This window comes from Anticarsia gemmatalis, chromosome 16 (assembly GCF_050436995.1).
Source record: "Anticarsia gemmatalis isolate Benzon Research Colony breed Stoneville strain chromosome 16, ilAntGemm2 primary, whole genome shotgun sequence".
NCBI classification, from domain to species: domain Eukaryota; kingdom Metazoa; phylum Arthropoda; class Insecta; order Lepidoptera; family Erebidae; genus Anticarsia; species Anticarsia gemmatalis.
This window is the reverse complement of record NC_134760.1, coordinates 7,621,414-7,645,654: the sequence shown is the minus strand read 5'-3', so window position 1 is coordinate 7,645,654 and position 24,241 is coordinate 7,621,414. Positions and strand designations below refer to the sequence as shown.

General features: G+C 33.9%; 1 protein-coding gene across 1 annotated transcript in view; it reads right to left on the bottom strand.

Annotated features, from left to right (window-relative positions):
• Positions 1–24,017, bottom strand: part of spz3 (Spaetzle domain-containing protein 3) — a 47,197-nt gene extending 23,180 nt beyond the window's left edge. The window contains exons 1-2 of the mRNA XM_076124100.1: positions 23,845–24,017; positions 5,288–6,218 (exon numbers count right to left, since the gene is read on the bottom strand). Of these exons, the coding sequence (XP_075980215.1) occupies positions 5,288–6,050 (763 nt within the window). The 5' untranslated portion in view covers positions 6,051–6,218; positions 23,845–24,017. The remainder of the gene's footprint in view (positions 1–5,287; positions 6,219–23,844) is intronic.
• Between the last annotated feature and the right edge of the window lie 224 nt (positions 24,018–24,241).

Here is a 24,241-nt window from a genome sequence, read left to right as displayed (position 1 = left end):
ATGGCGAGACTTCGAAAGTGAAACCAAGGTTATCTGTTTTTGTTACGTGTTAGGCACATCACTGCATGTACCATCAGATGTTATGCCGCGTGTTAATTTGTGTATTTTGATTTTCCTTTCGTGTATTTAATGGTCAGTTTTTCTTGTGCCAAAGCATTTAGGTTTAACGGCCGTTTTAAATTGTCTATCTATCCGTTGCCTTCTTACTAAGCATTTATTAAATCTTTTATCGTAACTTCGCTGTCTGTAACATTCCTGAGTAGCAATTCCTGCATTAGTTTGACATATTATTTTGACGTCATAATCTAAGATAGCAATCTGCATATATTTTTTGTAAGAGTATTGAAATTGGCTTTAAATGAATTGTAGGGAATATCATCGGCAACCTCAAACATTACGATCGCCATAACTTTGAAGTTAAAGGTTTAACTTAGCGATTAATATGTTAAAAGGTATTGATTCCCAATAATTCACAATCACGGTAAAAGTTGACGATTAACTCTCTTATAATTAAATACGTCTGTCTATCACGCGGAAGTTAATTAAGTAACGCTATAAAATATTTTAGCCATATATTACCTCAATTCGATAATCACGTAACATGTTAATGATAAAGCCTGTATGTCTGATTATTTTGGGTTAGGATTCTGTTTGAGATTTTATCGTACTGCAAAGTTTCACATAATTCTGTACATTTGTTGCATGAGATAGGTTAAAAGAGACATATACACAAACACTAACAAAATAATATATCTAACAAAACATTTTCTCTTCATGCATAGACTGTTTTATTTGCGCTATCTAATTTACAAAGAATGCTAAAGATTACTAATGAGATTGGGAACAACTTCGTTTTCTTCTCTAATAAAATGGATTAGTTTGTGAAGTATGTAAATCGGCATATGAATTAATTCGTTGTCTGGAAAACAATGGCAATGTGGGATGCTAAACTACCAACTTTATATTGTTACGAACTTACAGACAGGCTTTCAGGGAATATTGTACCGTAGTACTAGTCACTACAAGTATTTTAAATAGAATTAAATCCCAGTTCGATGGTTCCGTATTGAGGAAGATAAAATTAAAAGGTCTGTGAAAATCCCCTCGTTTTCTGTATTGAACTTATCTAAACTGGCCGTAAGTGAACGTGACTTCTATCACGCTATTCGACGAGACCGCACCTATGTTTCCAATTGATACTATGTTTAAGAGTGATAGTCGAGTGGTATAAACACATAATTTTTCATGTCTTTGATTCCAGCAAAGTGCAATTGTTATTAGCTTGGTTTGTAGATTATTCTCTGCGTCATTGCTCCTTATTATATTTCATGGGACACAACATTAACTCTTAGTGCTTTTCAATATAGGCCGCTGTACTTTCTATTTATTAACTAACTTTTAAAAAGAGGAGATCTCAATTTCTCTTCTTTTTTTAAAGTTTGTTACCCCATAATCGTATTGACAACTTCACGCTGATAGATGCTTTTCACCAAATTCAAAAACAGTTGGTATAGTGACCAACTATGTTTGCAAATATTGGTGGTAGTATTTCTAAGTGCTAATGAATGTAGCTATTGTACAAACCAGTTATTCTCTCAGCAAGTTAGTAACGGTGATGGTATCTTGAATGTTCTTAAATACTCGATGCATGTCAATTATTCTATTGTTACGTGAATGGAAATACCTCAGGGTCGTATTTCCTAGATCTAGTTACACGAATTATGTAGTCTATTTATATCGACGTTGGTTTTTAATATTACGCATCTTTTTTTCCCTCATCTATACTATACTAATATTATAAAGCTGAAGAGTTTGTTTGTTTGTTTGAACGCGCTAAACTCAGGAACTATTGGTCCGATTTATTTTCAGTGTTAGATAGCCCATTTATCGAGGAAGGCTATAGGCTATATATCATTACGCTATAACCAATAGGAGCAGAGTAGCAATAAAAAATGTTTCAAAAAAGGGGAGAATTTTGACCTATTCTCTCTAATTTGACGCAAGCGAAGTTGCGCGGTTCAGCTAGTGATCTATAATTACCGAACACTTTATGATCCATTATTTTTGTCTACTACTATAAAAAAAAATGCTAATTGAGCTAACTAGCATCGTGGTTTACACGATATTGACTAGTTACAAAAAAAAAATCTAATTATCACGAGTCAAGCTGTGGTTATTGTGACAATTGTTTATATTCGCTTCGGTTTGCCAAAGAGCTCACCGGTCTAACTGTACTAGGGTCAATCGTAGGTTCAAGAGTTCTAAAAAGTGGCCAGTTCGATCACGATGGATGCTCAAACTGCATAGGTCTATTTAAATGCACAATCCGGTCTACCATTCAACAGTACCACCAGTATAGATCTCTTCGGTAGATCGAAACGAGTTAGCTTGGACCATTAATTCTCAGAGCAAACTTTCTGAGCTCCATACGGTTCCGTATGTATACAAACCTAATGAATATGATAGACCAAGATTTTTTTTGAGAAATGGTCAGTGTTTTGGTACCATATACGTAGCTTTCACTCTTCCATTACAAATAAAGGCCTACATTTTCTCTAAAGATATTGAAAAGCAAGGAAAACTCGCAGATCAATTTGTCACCACATTATTGTATAACTGTACTCATATTATATGAGTTAGTAATTCATTCTGTCCTACTTAGCGATGCTGAAATTTCACATGTATGTGATAAATCGATGACAATGCAATAGATAAGTGAGACATGTGGAGATTATGAGTAGTTTTTCCTCAAACATAAGGCAGGCCAGGTAACCATAGTAATACTCGATATTAAACAGTTAGGGTGAGGCCTCATCAGGCGTTGCGTCGACGCATCGCAAAGACGACGTCACTCGTCAATACAAGAAAAGTAAACGAGAAAATACCAAGAGTACAACGCAATTGACAAAACAGAACTAAAACTAAAACATCAAATGATCTTATTGTAATATCTCGGTAGTTAAAGCGTTGTCTGAACGAGCACGTGTCTTTAATTGTGATAATAATATATTATGTAATGTATTCATTAGCCTACGGAAAACACGCTTTGAATAATAATACGTATATCTATTATATACACGTATATGTGCATTACACCTTTGTGAAGTTTTATTATTATTTTACCCGACTGCGCAACTCTAAACAGGGTCTATCCCACTAGTCCCGTTGAGTTGTAGAGTTAGAACTCTACTATTAACTGACACGCGCGGCTCCGCTCATGTATTCTAGTACTTTTGATGCCTTACCTATTTTTTAAACTAAGTAGTTATTTTATCCTAGATTTTCGAGTACCTCAATATTAAATTTGATCTTAATCGGTGTAGCGGCTCAGATGGGACAGCGAAACAGACAAACGAATAATATTAGTGCAGACTAATTTTATTGTGAACGTGGATGAAAAACTACACCTTGTAATTTTTTCGCTCTCGGCTCCGAAATGCAATCCACACAAACAGAGCCGTAACGGGCCGAAGGGGAATACATTATATAGTATACGTATATAAACTATTAGTAAACTCTTTTAATCTAATTCGACGAATTTATTAAGTTTGTCGATTCCACCAAATATTTCTATCTTTGCATTCAAACAATGTTACAAGTTATCTAATACAATGTTGCAATCGTTCGACCAAGTCCAACTCATTGTTCTACCTTGACATTGAAAATTGACATTGTTATTATCTTTATTAACTCATCTGATCACGTTTTCTACTAAAATGGATATGGGCTTTATTATCCGGTCGTTAAGGAAACTGGCTAACTGGATCACGTTACAAAGAATATTATAGTTTTTGGGTACCATACGGAATATATACGAACCTGACCAGTATTTGATTGGTTCTTTCTGTAAGAAGCATAGCAGGACATTCAGTTTTGAAGAGATTACCTTACCCACGCAAAAAAATCCTATCTTCCACCGAAGTAGACATGAGAAGTAAGAACTACGGGAAAGTTGATACACTGGCGACAACAAAAAAATCAGATCAACGCCCCTAGCGGATGCAGTAAGAAGTAATTTCTCAGAACATTTTAAATGTCAAACTCGATACTCGATAGGAGGTAACGACTGCAGAAAATCGCCCAACTGAATGAGTACCCAGATGGCAATAACAGATTGCGGTGATTTGTTTTACAGATTTAAAGGCAAACAATTCGCTGTACTTGTTCTAAACTCAGGTGTTCTTATTAACAACTTAGCCATTAGAATCCGGTTCACCGTTTCTCTAAGCAATAAAATCTTAATTAAAACTTCCGCCAGTACAACAAATCCGTGATGGAATTCGCTAATTCAATAGACATGTTATACATTCACTCTGATAACAAGGAAATAAATAAACCTTCTATGCCGACAATAGTCGACAATGTACTGCAACGACTGGCCATTGTATTGGTGGCATTGGCGACCGGTTGAACCGCCGAAGGCCTTTGACTTAAGTGTATCGAGTACCACACTGTAGATAGTAATAGCTTATGCTTAGATTTTGCATACATAATCCAATAGTACCCTAGTGTCTTGACAAATATCTGTGGTTAGCCTTAAACAAAGAATCATACGCAATGTATTAGTAAAAATTGTAAACACATTAGGCTGAGAGTAAGCCTGTAAAGGCCTTTGTATTGTATTTTTTATATCAAGGGAAATGATGAATGTACCTAAATTTTGAAATTTACGTACTATAAATAAAAAAATCAAGAGCATAAGGATTAAGTTGTTAGGTAAGTTCCTTCAAATTTAAAGATTAACAACAAAACGTCTCAAGCAAAATTTTCCGAATTTGCTTGAATGTCAAACTATCATCAAACCTACGAGTGGCAAAAAACCGTGATCAACAGACGGACATACATTTGTTTGACAATTGCTTGACTATTGACAATAAACGCAAGGATTTCCTACACAGACGAATAAACAAAAGCAATAGATAGATGAAGGTTAAGGGATTCTACGATTACCGTTTTCACATCATATGAAGGTTGATAAAATGGTTCCTTATTTACGACGTTACGACAAATCCGTGTAATTAATGTCTCCGAAAATAATCAGCAGAAGGACTGGAGGCGAGCAAGCCTACTCTCATAATAATATTTTTAGCGTAAACAAATCGGTTAAGTGCAAGACAAACTTGGGCAAATTATTCCACGAGTAATTTACCAACAACCAAATATTGATTCACTTCCATTTTTAGCACTATATGCCAAATTAAAGTTATGGAAAATATCGAATATTTAAAGAATATTAAAAATAGAAACACACTAAGCCGTAACAACATAGATTTTAAGGAGTCATTACCTGGTTCAGGGTCATCGTAATAATCATCATCGTAGTCAAGAACTGCATGTAACTGTGTATTTCCTCCAGATCCACCCGTTTCTACTTTAGTAAAACCGCGTGGTCTGTCTGGAGGAGCTTGTGGGTTCCCACTGTTTCCTGTCTTCGTACCCTCGCTAGGTGGCCTCGGTGGCGCCGCCGTACTCGGCGGTCTATTGAAGTTGAAGTTATTATTATTTTGGTTCTGATTTCCATCGAACCTTCGACTAGAAGTTGGTTGTGGCGTTGACGCTGGACCATAAGGTGCCTCCGCGTACCCGGGATTATATCCAGGCCCCTGAGGATTTTGATTCATCCTCCTTTGCTCATAATCATAATCACCAGTAGGATCGTGAACATACTGTCCCGTGTTATCAAACTGTGAATTCACTTCGTGAACCCGCTGCTTGTCGATCTGTACGTCAAGTCTTGTATTCTGCTGGTATATTTGTGTATGAAGTTGATAAGGGTTCTGTGGGGGATGCCCTTGATACTGTGCGTACTGATTCGGAGGAGGAAGATACGATGTCCCTGCACGCTTTCTCACTTTAGGTCGTCTTTGATTTGAGGGTGGTGCAAACGGTTCGTTGGTCCCTTGCTGAGGTTGAGGCGATGCATCTGGTTGATGTTCTGCAGGGGAATAGAGCAGGTCGTCGAGGTCGACGCGTAATGGCGTCGAGGAGGTGGCCGCGAACGCCGGCGTCGCCGCGCCGACGCCCGCGAGCGTGAAGTTTGCCAAAGCCATTGCCTACACACGCGACATTGGCGCGAAATGTCAACTCACTAAGTCAATAGCTCCGCTGTTACAGACACGGTTGCATAATGTGAGCGGTTAGAACGAGTCTTCTCATCGTACAACTAGAGAGCACAATACACTGACACAACACTGCGAGATACTCCGGCCACGTTTTATCTGCAACAAAAACAGCCTATTAGAGTATGCGGCACAAAGATGACGTTTATATGACCAACAAATCACGCATTTATTAAAGGTAACGAGACGAGTGAACTATATGTCGTGCACTGTCGTGTTAACGTTTATGTCTGGATTTCCCCTCAAGTTTCGTGATATCCTTGCCACTTATAAATGGCATCGATTTGAAAGGCGAATCGTGATTCTGTACGGTCGGAGACGATTTTGGAATTGAAATAGGGAAAACCCAATATCAAACAATATGATCTCTAAATTACCAAAACAATGAATAGAGGATTGAACATTATTGCAGCAATAATAAAGCGTCTTGAGATCTATCAACACGACAATACTTACTTATTGAGTATTTTATTGAATAAAAGGGCATAGTACTGCCCTGTGTATTTATAATAATTTATGTACGTAATGCTATGATTGACGTTTGTCGTAATTATCCTGTACTAATAAAATAAACATAATAATATTATAAGTGTAAAAAAACAGCAGATTTTAACGTATCAGTAATTTATTGTATTCAATATTTAACTGTGTAAAGTAGCAATTGTTCCTATAATAATAACATGTTTGTAAAACTCACGACCTCTCGACTTATGCTTGTTCTTTAGAAAATAATTTAAATCTATTGTCCACTCAGTACCTTGTTAATAAATAGATTTCATTACGGTAGCCGTTTTATAACAATACTAACTTAGTGATTTATAGCGCTTCTGAATTCCCTTCACTTAACATTTCGACGGACTTAAATAGAACTTTAAGCTTAGTATTCAATTAAATAAATCTCAGTATTTTAACTAATGATGAAATATATCGGAGTAGAGCACACGTATATCACGACATGTTATAAACCAAAGTATCCCGTCGTGTTTGACTGTTCGCGATTAACTCAAAAACGATTGAACAGATTTTCACTCAGTTTATATCAATAGACTGATAATTTATGAATTGGTTGTAGAAGAAAATTAAAAAGTACACGGTGAAACTGGGGCAGGAACATGTCTGCTGGGTTCCCTAGTTGAATGCGAAATAGTGAACAACCTTTTATATGATCACCAGTCTGCTTTTAAGCGGGTTTCTATCGGCAGAGCGATTTGGTTGCTAGGTGCATGTATTAAGGTTTTGTGAAAATCGATGAATTTAGAAGATAAGGGAAAAGTCGTGCCGAGATCAGGTTCAGACTAATCTATGTTACCAGCTCTTTAACTGATAAAGAAAACTATAACTTCTACTAAATTTATACTTGGAAAGTTCGTGTACTTGGTGAGCGTTTTAGAGTCGAGGCCTAAACTCTCCCCATTTTGGAAGAAGACTTTAAACCAGCAATAGAACAGATATAAGTTAAAAAAATGAAGGATTTGCACAATAGTCAGTTAAAATAACTATTAATTAAACGCAAGTGCAAGAACAAAAGGCTATCAAACTGTAACATTTTGACATGAATGACAAATGCTCAATAAAATGTACCGTCAGTACCAAAGAATGTTGTTATAATAATGTTCGTATAAGGCGAGGTGGGTGACTCACGACGCAATGTGGAATTGTAAATTTGGATAATAAACATCATTATTTTATTTATTGCGTTACGTAATATTTGAAAGTAGACAATAAAACTCTATATTCAATAAAAAAGGCCATTGTTTTTGACAGCGAAGAAGATTCATAAACAATTAAGCGTTTAAATATTTTTCGCATTAACAGCCGACCTTTTGTCATAATAGACTTTCTTAAACGCAATGCTCAAGGAAGCCATTTTCACATCTAGTTTTACTTAAAAATATAAATTTTATTACAATTTTTATGAAACGTCGTTTTTGATCTACACTGTCTCTGTGCTTATTAAAATCCAAAAAAAAAGGTTGAGAATATGGTATACAGCTTAATTTTCCCGATAACAGTCAATTAATTGCATTAAAATCAATTAGAGGTAAAATAGCCTAAGAGGCATAATAAATAATTATAATACACTAACATACGCGCATAAATATTAATATATTCAAAATTATGTATCTAGTTTAGCCATATAAAACATTTCCAATGATTTATACGTATCATTTGTAAATTCGCTCCGATTAACTGAGTTTGTGGCATTTAATTGATTTCGTAAATTACTAAAATACAAGTAATTATTAAGTAAGATAAACATATTACTAATAATTTTCTCACGGTAATTTAGGTTTTGTAAACATAGAATATGAACAAGAATTTGTAGACTGTAAAATTAAATAAGCATCTCTTTTTGAAATTAAGTAGATCGACCTCGTCTTTGCAGTTTGAATGTGATTGGATCTAAATGCTTTTAATTTTAGCGTTTGATTCCGCGTATTTCAAGATAGAGATGACTCTCTAAAAAAATCTCGATTTGTCACAGCTCAGGTACTTTCTGTGCTGTACTGTTTTTAGCATTATTATACTCATAATTTGAAACATCTCAACCATATTATCTATACTAATATTATAAAGCTAAAGAGTTTGTTTCTTTGTTTGAACGCACTAATCTCAGGAACTACTGGTCCGATTTGAAAAAAAATAGCCCATTTATCGAGGAAGGTTACAGGCTATATATCATTACGCTACAACTAATAGGAGTAGAGTACCAGTAAAAAATGTAACAAAAACGGGGAAAATTATGACCCATTCTGTCTTATATGACGCAAGCGAAGTTGCGCGGGTCAGCTAGTCAAAGATAAATATCTTGTCAGAAATGACGGAGACCGTTCAGAACAATCTCTACTATACTAACGATTACCTACGCTAGTAGAGTACTTTCGCTGCTCCACAACATCGGCGAAGGAACTGAGTCATAGAAACGAGTTATCTGCATATAGAGATTTACTACGTCTTAATATAATCTAGGTCTTGACCATAATCTTAAAACTTATCGACGTGGAACCTTGGCACATAAGCCACGTGTGTGTCTACAAGAAAATGTTAAGTGCTGCATACCTAGTATAAATGTTTGATCACTTGGACCAGAATGATTGAGTGACTGTCAAGTATGTTGGTAATTGGATAGGCTCTATGTATGCTTGTAAAATACCTTGTACAAATTGCCTACTAGATAATGTGTGAGAATTAAATAAAAAAAAAGATATTTAAACTGTTTAATGTTCCACAACTGGGCGGGGATCTCCTCCCGGAACGAGAAGGCAGCCCGTGAGAGTACCACGATAGATAAGTACGGGACTTGTGGACTTTACCTCTTATTCATAAACACACTATAAACCTATTTTAGTTAAAACTATAACATGTTTTCTCTTTTTCATGTCGCTAAAGACTGAAAGAAACAAAACACTAAATAAGGCTTTCATAACTTCATATATTTTTATGAATAAGAGGGTTAAAATATAGTGTAAGCATTTTTCATACAATTAATAATAATAAATATAGGATATTAAAAATGCCATAACTGATTTAGTGCTCGAAATGCAACAAAAACTTAAGTTGTTATTTAATTGTAAAAAATATCTTACTAATAATTGGCTGTAGACATAATTAGACTAGTTATTGATTTTTTGTACGAAAGAGTTATGTTTGCGTACTGTCAGTAACCTGTACCTACAGGTATTTATAGCAACTTAATTTAATCAAACTTATAGTTACAAGTGCACTAGTTATTGTAGAACAGGTAACTTAGGAGTAGAAAACATTTATTAGTATTGTAAAACAGGTGTTTTAGTACAAATGTCGTTTCTTAACACTACAAATCAGAAATCGAAAAGATAACAAACAATAAATCAGAAACCGGAGCGAATAAAAAAATATCAAGACATTTCTCTTTGAAAAGATGTATTGAAATTGACACACAAATAATTTAAAAGCTCAAGGAGATTGTTTTTGTGATTTATGTGATTTTAATAACAGAAAATCGTTCAATACAGCCTCTAGCTCTAGCTATATAACGACCAAAACATTGCATTTAAGTGTGCTCGAGTACACAAATTTGGCATGGCCCTGCGCAGTCGCAGCACGTTTGACACTAAGCGCTATCGCCGAAGTGCATCTAGATCACGGCGCGACTACACCGTGGGAACGAATTATGAGAACTGAAACCAATTAGCTGTGTGAAACACTTGTTATATAATCTTATGTGTTTGAGCTAGATTTTTTGTTTGTTTTCTAGGACAGTAGTACAATTGCTTGATAAATGAGTTTGTACGTTTGTCTGATTTTGTAATCTTTTGAATTTTGTCACTGTCTTTAGCTTGCTTGTTAAGTTTCTAAGTTTAGATGTACTGTAATGTGAATAACGTAAGTGAAACGGGGAGTTATTTCCACTAGATTTAATTACGAGATATAAGTGGATTTACACTTCACTTCTAGAATAAATTCTTTCAAGGTACCGATAAGTGTAAATAAACCTAAAAAGGAAAATTAATAATTTCTTAAAAATCATTTCCGTATATTTTGTTACGTTAGTACATACTTATTTTATCATGCAGATGATACAGTCCACCGAGATAGGTCAAGCACCTTACTGCAATGTCAACGAGCTTTATTTTGTTACCATCATCAAAAAGCAATTACACTTTATAATACGAGGAAATAGTGCCTTTAAAAAAACGTCGAGATACATTTCAATTTGAAATTGAACACTGGAACTAGAAAAAGTAGTTGGTTGTTTCGAGTTCAACCGATGATATTTGAACCGCTTCGGTTGTTTCCGGGTTCTACCGAAAATAAAGTTTGGAATGTATGAAACTTCGAAGCCAGGTTTTCGAGGGATTACTTTAGGGGTATTTTTTTAAATGTATATCAATCGTTTAAGTTATAGTTTTGAAACGATCAAATTGACATGTGGGTGAATATAGAACAGTCGACTCAAACAGGTGTTTGTTTAAAAGATATATGTAGCAATTAGCGTAGGCGTTTATATCAAGCAGTAGGATTTAAGCTTCTTATAAAAGTATAAAACGTACTAATCTGACCTACAGTTATATACACTTTCAGACGCTAGAAAAAAGACGTTAAACTCATAATATATAACTATATGTGGCAATATTAAACATACATAATTTTGCATTGAAATTATTATGAGTATTTAAAATATCGTTGTAAAGTTGTATTCTATTTTAATCCAGTTACTATTCGTTCAATGGATTTACTTTTTTACGTTAATTCTAATCGAATAGGAATCATTACATTTTTTAAGGATTCTCATTGTTTTTTTTTTGTAAAATTAATGTATTACTTATATGTATTCTTCATCAGTCGGTGATAAATCTGTCATAAATAACCCAAATATAAGTATTTTTTTAATTTGTGTTTATAGGCAGTGTAGAGAACATAACGTTTTATTGTTAACATTTTTGATTGATCTTACACTAAAATTAATTAATGAAAATGTTGATGCGCAATTTCCGTGGTCGGTTGATTTCGAAGTGATTGATATCGGCCATAATTAATGTGTCATTATAAATTCATAAACCTACAAAATGTTTAACAATGACGCAGATCGTTAGGTATTTAAATAAAATATAGAGCACTTCCTGATTGAACAAGTTATTGTTGGTATGTGGTTACATGTTAGGTTGTTGCAGACTTAAATCGTGTCATAACAATAAAAGGAAGCAGTGACAGCCTTGGAAAGCGTATCGGTTTATAACTTGCGAGATAGTTATGTTTTAATCACGGATTATGTTATTGCAACAGGCTTGCCTTTTATTACATGGGACTGACATTGTATTCCACACACATGCCTTCCTGTAGCCACACAATGATAAGAATATTGTGAGTATTCTATTTCATGTAAGGGCCATGTCATATTTGATTGAGTCTGAGTTGATATAGCAAATTTCTCTAGATTCGTTGAGTCTCGCTTTCAGTGCCCATTTGTCAAGAAAAGCGCGTATTCGTAACCAGTGTATATTTCACAAAAAAAGAAAAGACTTATCCTTAGTAATTCTACTATTAAATAGGTCGTTTGATTATTTATTAAAAGATTAGTCATTATGTCTGTGCTGATACGTTTGATAAAATAAAAAATAAAACTGACGTTTTAATCAGTGGCGATTAAATAGTGGCAACTGAAGTGAAGTCTCATCATACTATAAGAGTCTGCAGAGCAAACATAAGATTTAGTTAAATTCCCAATTTTTGCTATCGACACTTAAATAAGCAAGCACAGACATTCTGTCACAGAATATATTTTCTATTATCACTAAGGTATATCAGAAAAAAATCATCCGACTGTTACATATTCAGGGTCACTTGCATTCCAATGGCTGGTCGAATTATGCCAGCGAGGCCGCAGACTGCTGGCATAATTCGAATAAGATTAGCACAAACACATGATTTCATATCGTAGGACTTATACCATTCAATCGATGCCAAGAAATATTTGGATCACTTACTTTTGTGTTTGTTACTTTTCTTTTTTCGCGAGTAAGTCAAAATAGCAGAAGTTGATAATTAATATATTATTATAAACAAAAAATGATCTTTTTCGGAATATACTTTGTAAAAATAACCTATTACTGTCCCACTGCTGGGCAAAGGTTTCCTCCCGGATTAATGAGGGGTTAAGTTTTCAATCTACCTCTTTGGCCAAGTGCGGGTATACAAAATAACTGTTTCAAAATTTCATCCAAATTACTTCTACCGTTCAGTATCCAAGTTTTACAGACAGACAAAATAAACAGACTGTTCAATTACTAATTCTCAGTGAATAATAAAACACTGCTAATTATGAAGTGGGACCGCCTAGCACTTACACTAATTGCTTTCCGTAACATTCATGTAACGTAATTATAGGGTTAAAGATCATAGTACACACGTTGTTTACTGTTGTATGAATTATGTACAGCTATTTAAGCCTCGCCATTCTATTTTTTAATTTACAAATGATTTGTATTTTCATTTTTTTTGACTTGATAGCGGTTTTTTAGACCCACTATAATTGTGATTGTTTGCTTCCTAAAAAGGAGTAATGTCAGGCGGACGGTTGTAAAAAATTCCGTTACAGAATATTTTTACAGTTTACTGATCAATAATGTATAAGGTCTTATTTAACTTAGCTTTCACCACTTTTTTACTCCCAACGGAAATAAAATAATTTTGACTCATATTTGTGCCTGTCTATCTTGTTATCGTATTGTATATTGTATGATGTGTGTTTTAACTACCAAGTTTTAGCAACAGTGCAGTTCTAACAACCAACAATGTATCACACCATAAAAAACAGCCTAATTCAAAACCAGAATCCATTGTGTCACTAAAACTATAAATATGGGCATTTACATAAATCTCAGTCCGATTGCAGACAGATCTAGATTAAAAACTGATGCAGAAATATTCTGTGACATATCGTAATATTATGTTAAACTAAATAAAATGTAACACTGAAGATGATTAATATAAAACGTCTGCCCACGTAGTGATTTCAATATTTTATGAGCATGTCTTATGTTTCACATATAAGTGGAACAGTTTATGAATAATATATCGCTTTTAAAGGTTAGCTACTTTAGAAATTAAGATCACTGATAGCTACTGGGCCTTATGAACAGTATGGACATATAAAAATGAAATAAAATCACACCATATTACAATGGCGTTAAGCAGAGACCAATATAAATCCAACTGCCACGATTCCTACCTTATTTTGCGTCATCGTTGAATTTCAGATTTACGAGAAGTATGTTTTAAAATAATACCAGCTGTCGTTGGACCACACAAGCAGTCAATTACTGCTAAAGAACCAAATTGCAGCTTTAATACTCTATAATCTAATAGGTCAATTGGGTTCACTCTGTTCACAGCTAGTTGCACCCACCCAGCAATAAATGATCAGTTTTAAGCAGTCTTTAAGAACACTTAGAGGCTTTTAAGGTAAGCGTATGGGCGAAACAGAGGCACTTAAAAGCCCATCCCGAGCTGTGCCCCCAGTTAATTTCATAGCGAATTCAATTGAGACTTTCCATAAGTAAGAACTTAGAAGTATTTCGATGTTAGGACATTATTGCACCCGAAGTTTCCAAATAACTTATTAGTTCCACGTGCCTGTGGTTCAATGACAACTCCCGCACTAAGAATTGCTCTTGTGGTGCGGGAACTTGTACAAGCATGCAAACAACGGACACAAAGTACAACCAAACCCGAAACAACTATTTGTGAATCGCACAAATAATTGTTCCGTCTGTGAATCGAACCCTCTACCTCCCTAGCGGCGTGGCGACCTTAACCACTGCGCCACAGAGGCAGTACTACACAATGAAATTAAGACAAACGGTAAAATATGGTAAACACGCGGCACACCCGCGATTGACTGACCAACCATGTCATTGTATAGAGTCCAAAAATGATTAAATGCAAAACACTGTTCGAAGCCGGCACCCATAACTTGACATCTATTTACATGAGTATTCATCAGAAACCTTTTATAATCAATAAAAGTTTTTAAAGCCTGATAAATAAACTACCTTTTATATCACAGATTAAATTGTAAGATTTCAAAAACAAAGTTAAATTCTGTTATTTAGTTCCACTTGTCTTTTAAGGAGCTCCTTTCAAGTCAAATGACTGAAAGGCCAAGGCTGCGTTAACGAACCGAGCGTTCAACTTTGAGGCGAAAAATGAATCGGCCTTAACATATATTAATGTCATCATCATCGGAACAAAAATCCCTTATCTTATATCAAAAGTCTAGTCTTTGAATAAATTCTTGATGATATTTTATTATTTAAAGCCTTTGTTTATGCAGTTTTAATACTAAATTAAGTTTTTTCAACCAGTGACTGTCCCATTGCTGGGCAAGGGTCTCCTCCCGAAAGAGGGAGAGGTTAAGCTGAGTCTATCACGCTGGCCAAGTGCGGGTTGGGGACTAAAGTGAAGTATTGACATGAAATTTATTTCTGAGGGTCGGTGAGTGAAGGGATGTAGGGTCGAGAAATAATGTGTGTAAAATGTGTCCGACTTTGTTTATTTTAAGTTAAAGATTTTGTGTTTCAACTGTCTGGTTACCATAGTATAAGCACTGTATAGTTTGGAATCAAATGCCCGTGTGTAAGTTGTCCAAAAATATTTATTTAAATAGTTTTTATATTGCACTTGTATAAAGTTGCATAAGCTTAGTAACTATTTATAAATAGCTATATTATCATAAAATCTGAATTATTTGCACAAGCGGCCTTCTTAATTTGAACAGAATTTATTTATTTGTATAATTCGATCATTAGAGCAGCATCGATTGATAAATAAATTATGGAAGCTTAGAGTTACTCTCAATTAAATATATGCAATTTTATTTTTTTATCATATCTATAAATAGTCATGATGAACGTAATCGTGGTAAGACTGGTGTACTTACGGCGCTTTGCAAAAATATACATACACACATAATATATTTTTTCCATAATGGTAGATAGGGACCAAAGAATGCGACTAGGTACGTTTCTTACAAACTTCCATTGCCTCATTCACATATCTAAAGCAAAAACATATCCGAAGAAAATGCCCTCACTTCATTTCTAGTGTTGTCGTCTATTTGCTGTCGTTAACCGTTTTTCTGTGTCTTTATGTTAATAAAATGTTTACTAAGAGTAATTTTTGTGTGTTAATATTTACTTTAATCGTGTTTTTTTTGAGTAACATAAAGGATAATTTGAAAATGTTAAAAATTAAACAACCAATTCAAGCCATACTAAAATTACGATAACAAATACGACCACGAACGACCATACTAATTCACTGTGGTTTCACAAGGAACCAAGCTGGTATTGATATCAGTTGATCAATGGATTTTTAATATTTAAAATTACTTGCAGAAAATAGTTCTTTCAAGATACACAAAAGGTTACGATCAGGATTATCATACGAAAATCAATAATCGGTTGTCGATAGTGGTATGAAACCGCTCCACAGGCGACACTTTTCTTGCAGGTGGGGCCATATCCGTGATTATTACCGTCATGGATTACTTCATAACATAATTTTGAATACGTGATCCACAAAAAGGGCACTGCCAGTCGTAACATACGAGTTTTATGTCTCGAGAAATGCGGTTAATATGTAATAAGAGACGATTGAATACAATTTATTTTTCCCTTTGTTCGTCGTATCTTTTGTTTGATAGAAGTTATATTTGGAAATGAATTTGTATTGGGGATATATATACTAGATTATATTTTTAAGCAGCTAAAGAGCTTCTAAAAGATTTTTAGTCTCAGATATATTACAGTGGATAGGATAGAACGGTGTGTATCATACGAATTCTCAAAGAATGCAAATAAAACAATGCTTCTAAATTTACGCTTTTCTAGAAAAAGTATTGCTGGTTTTTTATCACTTTACTGATATTAGTAGCCCCTCAGAAATATCTCGAGTACTCGATTTTATTTTCTTTGAGTCTAACTACCTACATCAATATATCAATGCCTCCAAAAAAATGCCTTCCAATTTATATGTAGTACCAAAAGATTATTATCTTATATTGTCAAGTGGAAGAGATAAAATAAAATTCTGTGTAATAACTTGCCTTAAAGACTCTTATTACATCGTTTAAAGAAAGCAATAATTTTTACGCATAAATATTTTTCGTCGTGTAAATATTTGTCATTTTGATAGTAATCTGCGACTAAAGACATAAAGTGTCAATATTAATTATTACGGAAAAACATGAACGTTTTATGTTTAAAGTAATAAGCTTTTACCCGTAGCTTTGCCTACGTGGTACTTTTTTATTATTATTTTATGGTCCTGGCTACTATTATTACTATGTCTTACAATCAGAATCTAGTCTATTTTAGTTCTAACAATATGTCTTTTAAACTTTACCTATTGCGCACTCATTCATTTAATTTAAGTCAATTGTAAGTAATTTCAATGTTTGCATAAACTACTGCACGAATTTAGGCAAATGTCGTACACATGGGTAGCTTTAACCTGGAGCAACATATACGGTCACACCGTATAAGTAACGTAATTTTAAGTTTTGTTTAAAAATGGTGTAGTCTTCCCTGCAATACTTATAATAGATCATAATAATACATACTAGTTTAATCGGAATAGATTCAACATACGTTCTAAGATCGACCACAAATGACCACAATCCAAGGTATTCGGCCTAGAGTCTCGAAATATAGAATTTGGTTTTATTACTCATTCATCTGATGGTCAATATAATGATCGTAATAATTGCAGTCTCAATTAATTCTATACAATTCACCAGTCATTTACATAAATAAATTCATGAACTTTGATTTAGATCACATTTTATGAGCTCGGAAATGAGCAATTAAAATCGTCCTGGGCTCACCTTCCTTGAAAGTATAATTCAGTACACTACTTACATATAAAATTATATTTCGAGTTTATTAGATATTATTTTGGGTTTTGTTTAAATAAAAGTATATTATATTTTATTATAATCTAAGAAATTGTGATATTTTTGTAATACTTATACAATGAAAGAGTTAAAGAGTGATCGTCTTGTGACTTTACAAACTTTTGAATGACAATCGAGTACACTAAAAAGACTTATTTGGCATTTGAATCGCTTTAGAAGATCCACTGCGGTCTGGCAGAAGCGTGACAGATGTGTGATTTCGCATGTACGCAAATACGTTTATATTTAAAAAATCGTGCACTTATTATTTCGCCAGCGGTCCTGTAAGTAAATTGATTTTTTATAAGAGAAAAGAAAATAGCTGACCCGCGCAACTTCGCTTGCGTCACCTAAGAGAATGGGTCAAAATTTTCCCCGTTTTTGTAACATTTTTCGTTGCTACTCCGCTCCTAATGACCGTAGCGTGATGTTATATAGCCTATAGCCTTCCTCGATAAATGGGCTATCTAACACTGAAAGAATTTTTCAAATCGGACCAGTAGTTCCTGAGATTAGCGCGTTCAAACAAACAAACTCTTCAGCTTTATTATATTAGTATAGATTTCCGTTTTAAAACTCACCAAGCTCTAATAAGGTCTAAGGTATATAGAGCATTTATCAGTTATAGTTCTGAGTTAATATATTTTTTGGAATCATCTCGGTTTTCTAGTCCAATTCTCATACACATAACGACCTTATAAAGCGAAGTTGCATTAATATCGAATACATAAACCTATTCGACGACCTGATTCCATCCATCACGTTGCGCAATTGAACGTTGCGATCGACTTTTTGTTAATGAATGTGAGACCGGTTTAATGGTGCTTCTTTATACAACTATCACTTACTGGTTCTTGATGAACTTTTGAACTACGTAAGCCTTAATATTGAGTAAAAAAACTGCTTTTACCAAAGTTAATGTCTCTTAAATATGGACTATCGTGGATTTGAATGCATGAACTTTTACTTATGCATTAACCTTTTTCGTGATTTCTTGAACCCTATATTACCACTATCGACTATCGACCAAACTAACTATCGACAAATTTGGTATGAAAAACTGATCAGCGCCCTGGCGAGTGCCGCGGGAACTGACTTTTAAGTACATTTAATTCGAACTAAATTAACTGTAAAATACGAACTTCTAGTTATTTTATATTGGTCCATTAGCATGGGATCTTCTTGTTAAATAACATTATTACTACGACAAAAACAAATATGTCATTTAGCTTACAGTTTTAGAAAAAGTTTACTAATAATATAATTTGTCACATCTAAAAACATACTGGTTAACATTTTGCACGCTAGTAATGCGGAAAACTAACATTCATGACAATCAAAACAACAGCAAAAAGTGTTATATTAAAGCCGTACCTACTATATCATCCGACGCACTAACTGACTAAGTAACGATTTTGTACATTCGGTACCTCGTATTGTTAGTTAAACAATAATATACTAGTAATAATTGTACCTGTATTTCTTAGTTAGGAGTGCTGATCAGATTTGCAGGCAGATTTCATTTAATCATAGCTATTCGATCGTGGCAGAAAAAGTACTCGTAAAACAATTTTCGGCTTATCAGTTCTATCGAATTATAATCGTTAAACATTTCAGGATACCCGAAAAAGGGAATTTTAAACGCGAAGAGCCACAGACATTGTTTTGATAAAATGATAGTGAAGATAACTGAAGAAACTGTAACCTATAGAAGTTAGTACAAGAAAGAATTCTCCCAAAAACTGTCAACGAACTTCACAAGGTTACCCGGAATAAAATAACAATGATGTATGCGTATTATTCTCACTCATTAAAACCAGTTTTAATTGCTTACGGACTTTCGATTTAAGGTCAGAGATAAGAAAAAAAATTGTATTATTTCCTGGTCGTAACAAAAAACTATCGAGTCGTGTGACAAGACGCTTATGCGTGTTGATTAAGTACCCAGAATCGCCCGTGGACATGTTTGATTGGATATAAATATGTGATTAAATTATCTTATAAAATAATCATTGTGAGTATCGCGTGTTATAAATGTATTAATTACCGTTTTTTTATCTGTACTCGTGAATGGCAAATAAATGTAGCTTTGCGTTGTTGTCAATGCTTCAAAGAATTTAATTTATATAATCTAGTTGATATACGCTTGTTTCTACTCTTTAAACTACACAGGTCTTTTCCAGTACATAGTCTTGTCTGATTCGTACTTCCCTGATAGTCCACCGTGCATGAATGAACGGTATGCATATTATAAATTCTGCGATATTTTCTTGTCTGTTCGCGATAAGCACAAAAACTACTAAACGTACTTTTACGCGATGAAAAGTGGTTCATTTTAGGTAATTGCTTACCTTGTTAAATATTGCAAAATTTATAAATACGATGTTTTCTTTTGTATGTGTATGTATTTTTTTTATAATTTTATTTATTTCATATAGTCACGCGTATTGAACCCTAAAGTGCAAGGGTATGCAATATATCCACATTTCGCAATTTAAAATTTAACTTCCCAATAATAGGAGACCATTTTAATAAACATGCAAGTATGTACATATGTTTACCAGTCTCTTGTCCATAGTTTCTATACCTCTAGTAGTCCTAAACGTTTGCAGGATGTAAGGTTTTACCAGTGGTCAGGTTTATCCGTGATTCACAGAATGTATTAGCATGACTACCGGAACCGAGGACAGCTTATGCATGTATTTTCCGAACTGCAGCAGTTATATACGCAAAGTATTTATAAGTAAATAATTCCAGAAAAATAAAGTTACTTTAGAAGAAAAATGTAACAAGATTACGAAAACGGCAACACTCGGAAACTCGAAATCAAGTAAGAACATTCTAAAATATAATCTTTTTAGAGCTGAAATCTGTAAGTACCCTAACCTTGTTATTTTATGTAAGCTGCAAGTTTGTCAGTATTGACTATAACTGAGTTCGGTAGTTTTACAGTACAGAACTGCCGAAGCAATTTCAGAAAGAAGTAAAGTTCATACACTATCAAAAAAAAATATTTTTCGTACTATTGTCTAATCAGACTTATCTAATCAGAGCTTACAAGATGTTTATTAGCAAGACAAACTAAAACACTCTATAGTTATGCAACTTCACACGGTACTTATAAAATACCTGCATAATAACATTATTGAGTTACAAGGCATTAGATAAATACTGCAAAAACTCAATTTATTCACGTAAACATTTGAATATGGCAGAAAAAACTTAAGTAATTACGATCAAATAGGTTAATGAATACAACGACCCTGATTGTCTATATGGAGATAAATATTTAGTTCGTTTTATGAAGATCTTCTTCAGCAAGTTGCACGATAGTTTAGCTGATAGTGAATTTGTAATTTTATTACTGAGACAGTATTGTTGACCCAATAGAGAAATAAAAATCCTTGAAGCTGAGTAAAAAAAAAAATTAATTTTTAAATGCAAACATTTGTATATTTATTGAATTTGAAAAATTCCTCTTTAAAATAAACAAAATTGAAATATTGAATTTGTATGTTGTTAGCACACATACATAAAATCACTCCTATTTCCCATAGAAGTGAGCTCCACTTGGTACTATCCTAACAATCTTCCCTTCCTTTACTTGCATATAAAAAATCAAACTTAACTCTTCATGGGGATAGCTGAAGACTGAAGAAGGCAACGTACGACAGTCCATTAATACTATCAAGGAAGGAAAATCTATACTAATCTATACTAATATTATAAAGCTGAAGAGTTTGTTTGTTTGTTTGTTTGAACGCGCTAATCTCAGGAATTACTGGTCCGATTTGATAAATTATTTCAGTGTTAGATAGCCCATTTATCGAGGAAGGCTATAGGCTGTACCTATCATCACGCTACGACCAATAGGAGCAAAGTACCAGTAAAAAATGTTACAAAAACGGGGATAATTTTGACCCATTCTCTCTTATGTGACGCAAGCGAAGTTGCGCGGCTCAGCTAGTTAATAGATATTTTCGCTGGCAACATCGTATTGATATGACTATGACTATGTAATCGGGATCTCATTATCTTTCTCATCAGCTCCTATTATAAATTTCAAGTGAGTTCAAAAAACCAACTCGCAACGACAAACAAACGTAAACTGTATGTTTTTTCTTATTTTTTAATAACAGATCAATCATTTATGGAAAGGAAAATGAAAGGCAGTAACAAAAGTTCAAGGCTTTGGTATAATATCAATATCGTTTACATATAAAGCAGAATTTTTACTTTCATATAACTGTAGTTACCATTACATACGTACCGTTTTGTTTGCGACATTAATTGTTGAATAAGATCTTTGTAAATAATTAAATCTTTAACGGAAAACGTCGTGACAAAACCTTGAGTGCCCGAAAGGTTTTAAAGACAGTCCTTGAGAGCATTCGAAGTATATATTATTCTGAAGTCCCGTAATGAGTTACAGCAGACTCAATGCATATTATTTGCATGAGGACGTATGCCCAAGCGATAATTTATAACTCATACTAGTCACCCGGCTCGGCTTCACCCGATTTTAAAAGATATTTTACACAACATCTTAACAAGTTACACATCTAAATTTTCCTAGAAAGTCGTACCGTCTATTTGTTTAAACCACATGAAAATCTTTTTATATTCAGAGTTTTTCGTCTACAAACAGACTTGGTGACATTATTTTATATGTAGTGATAATAGGGTCAAAAGCCTTTAAAATAAACAAAAAAGACTATACTTTAGTAAACAAGCACATAAAGATTTTAGTAAGAATACGTGAACACATATTTTCTTTATCAACTTTTAACATTATCAAATATTATCCGAGTTGCGTTATGTCATTAGTTAACTTTGTAACCCGATGAGACGTCGCGTTTGCGTAAATATTGGCGACGGAACCTCAAGGCTGTTCCAATTAAGCTATGACTAAAAATAAAATGCTTAAAATCATTAAGTACATGAACAAAAAATAATTTGATCAGGACTTTGCGTGCGTATAGTTATATAATTCACAAGCTTTAACTCGAGACTTCGCCCGCCTGGAATGATTTCCCAGATAAAAGAAAAAAAATGATTTTTTATTTATCATATGGGTGCCAAATTTCATCAAAATCCGTAGTATAGTTTTAGCGTAAAAGAATGTCCAACAGCCATTTTCCGTTCATATATCTGACTCCTCTTATTCAAGAAAATATTTGGAACTATAGAATAATGATTTGCATGACCTGATTCAATGCATTTGCATGCAGAACATTTTATAAGAGTTCTTCAATAAAAAAGGTCTGCAATAAAGGGGACTGTAAGTACAAGGGTATTTTTCGAAGGAGACTTAAAAATATATGCTAAAGAGGTGAACGGAAAATATTGCTTGCTGACTTCAAAGCAGGCTGTTGTGGCATTCAAAGTAGTGGGATGGAGAGGCTTTCTTTTTTGAGGGAATAGATCTGAAAATCCGAGCTTTTATCATGTTCTTGTCAGGCAAATATGAAGCAATATAGTATTTTTTAACTGATCCTAACCGCAAAGTTAAGGCCAATATTCAAAGGTATTTTAATAACTATATTTGCATAGATTTCGTAAGATGTGTGTAACTTATACTTAACATTTTTCAATATAGTACTTTAAATGCTTAAGACTTCATTGACAGTTTGAAATGAAGACACCTTAGTCTTGCTATATTTGATACACCTTCGTATGAAGGTATCTGCAAAATCTTGTACAAATATGACCTACAAAAAGTAATTCAAGAGATTGTCTTAAATGCCAGTAGGTACAAAAAAGTTTTGTTTTTCGAGTTTGTTCCTTGAAAAAAGTAAGATTATCAAATTTTGTGAATAGTAACCATGTAATTCCTACTTGGAAGTACATACATATTTCTATTTGATAAAATCAAGAGATTTTGTATACATATTAGCACGGTGTGTTTTGTAAACATATTTTCCTTGCATAATAAATGAATTACGTGCGTGCGTTCTGACCGAATTGACTAGTTCCAACGAAAGTTATGTTGACACTTCGAATACGAACATTTATTTTAATCTGAATCTCAATATCAACTCAGTTTCATCAAGTTTAATGCTATTAGAATAAGTATTAAATTAAGTAACCATGTCGTGCATTATAAAATCGAAAAGGTAACCGATTTTGAACTCTATCCCTAGTGCATAAAGCTCATGAAATTGGCAAAATCAATAGATTTCCTTGAAGTCTAAGCACTAAGTTCAAGCATTGATTTGTGTATAGTATTTTGTATTTACGAAAACGATAACATGCGATAATACAGATGGTTCTAAATATAAACATTACCTTTTTAGTCCAACGTCATATAATTGAAGAAGAAAAAAAGAACTGTCAAACAACACTTTACAACTGTCACGTTTAGAACACTGCAATTTGAAAATGAAATGTTTTGGCGGGTGTTCGTATGTGTCGGTGCACAATGCGCGCGTGCGTATGCGCAGCCGGTCGCGCGGGCACTGATCGCGCCTCCTTTCATTTTACTAAACAAGACCTCTGTCTGTCACTGGTATAGATCTGTATGAATATGACTTCCGATGACCAATGTTCCGGTTGGGTTTCGATCGATAGGATATAGAAATAAATGTTTCCAGTTTTTTTGCAGGGATTCTGTGGTTTGATCTTAAATGTTCCGTTTGATGGTATTCGATATCTATTAGTCATGTGTATTGAGGGCTTCCCATTG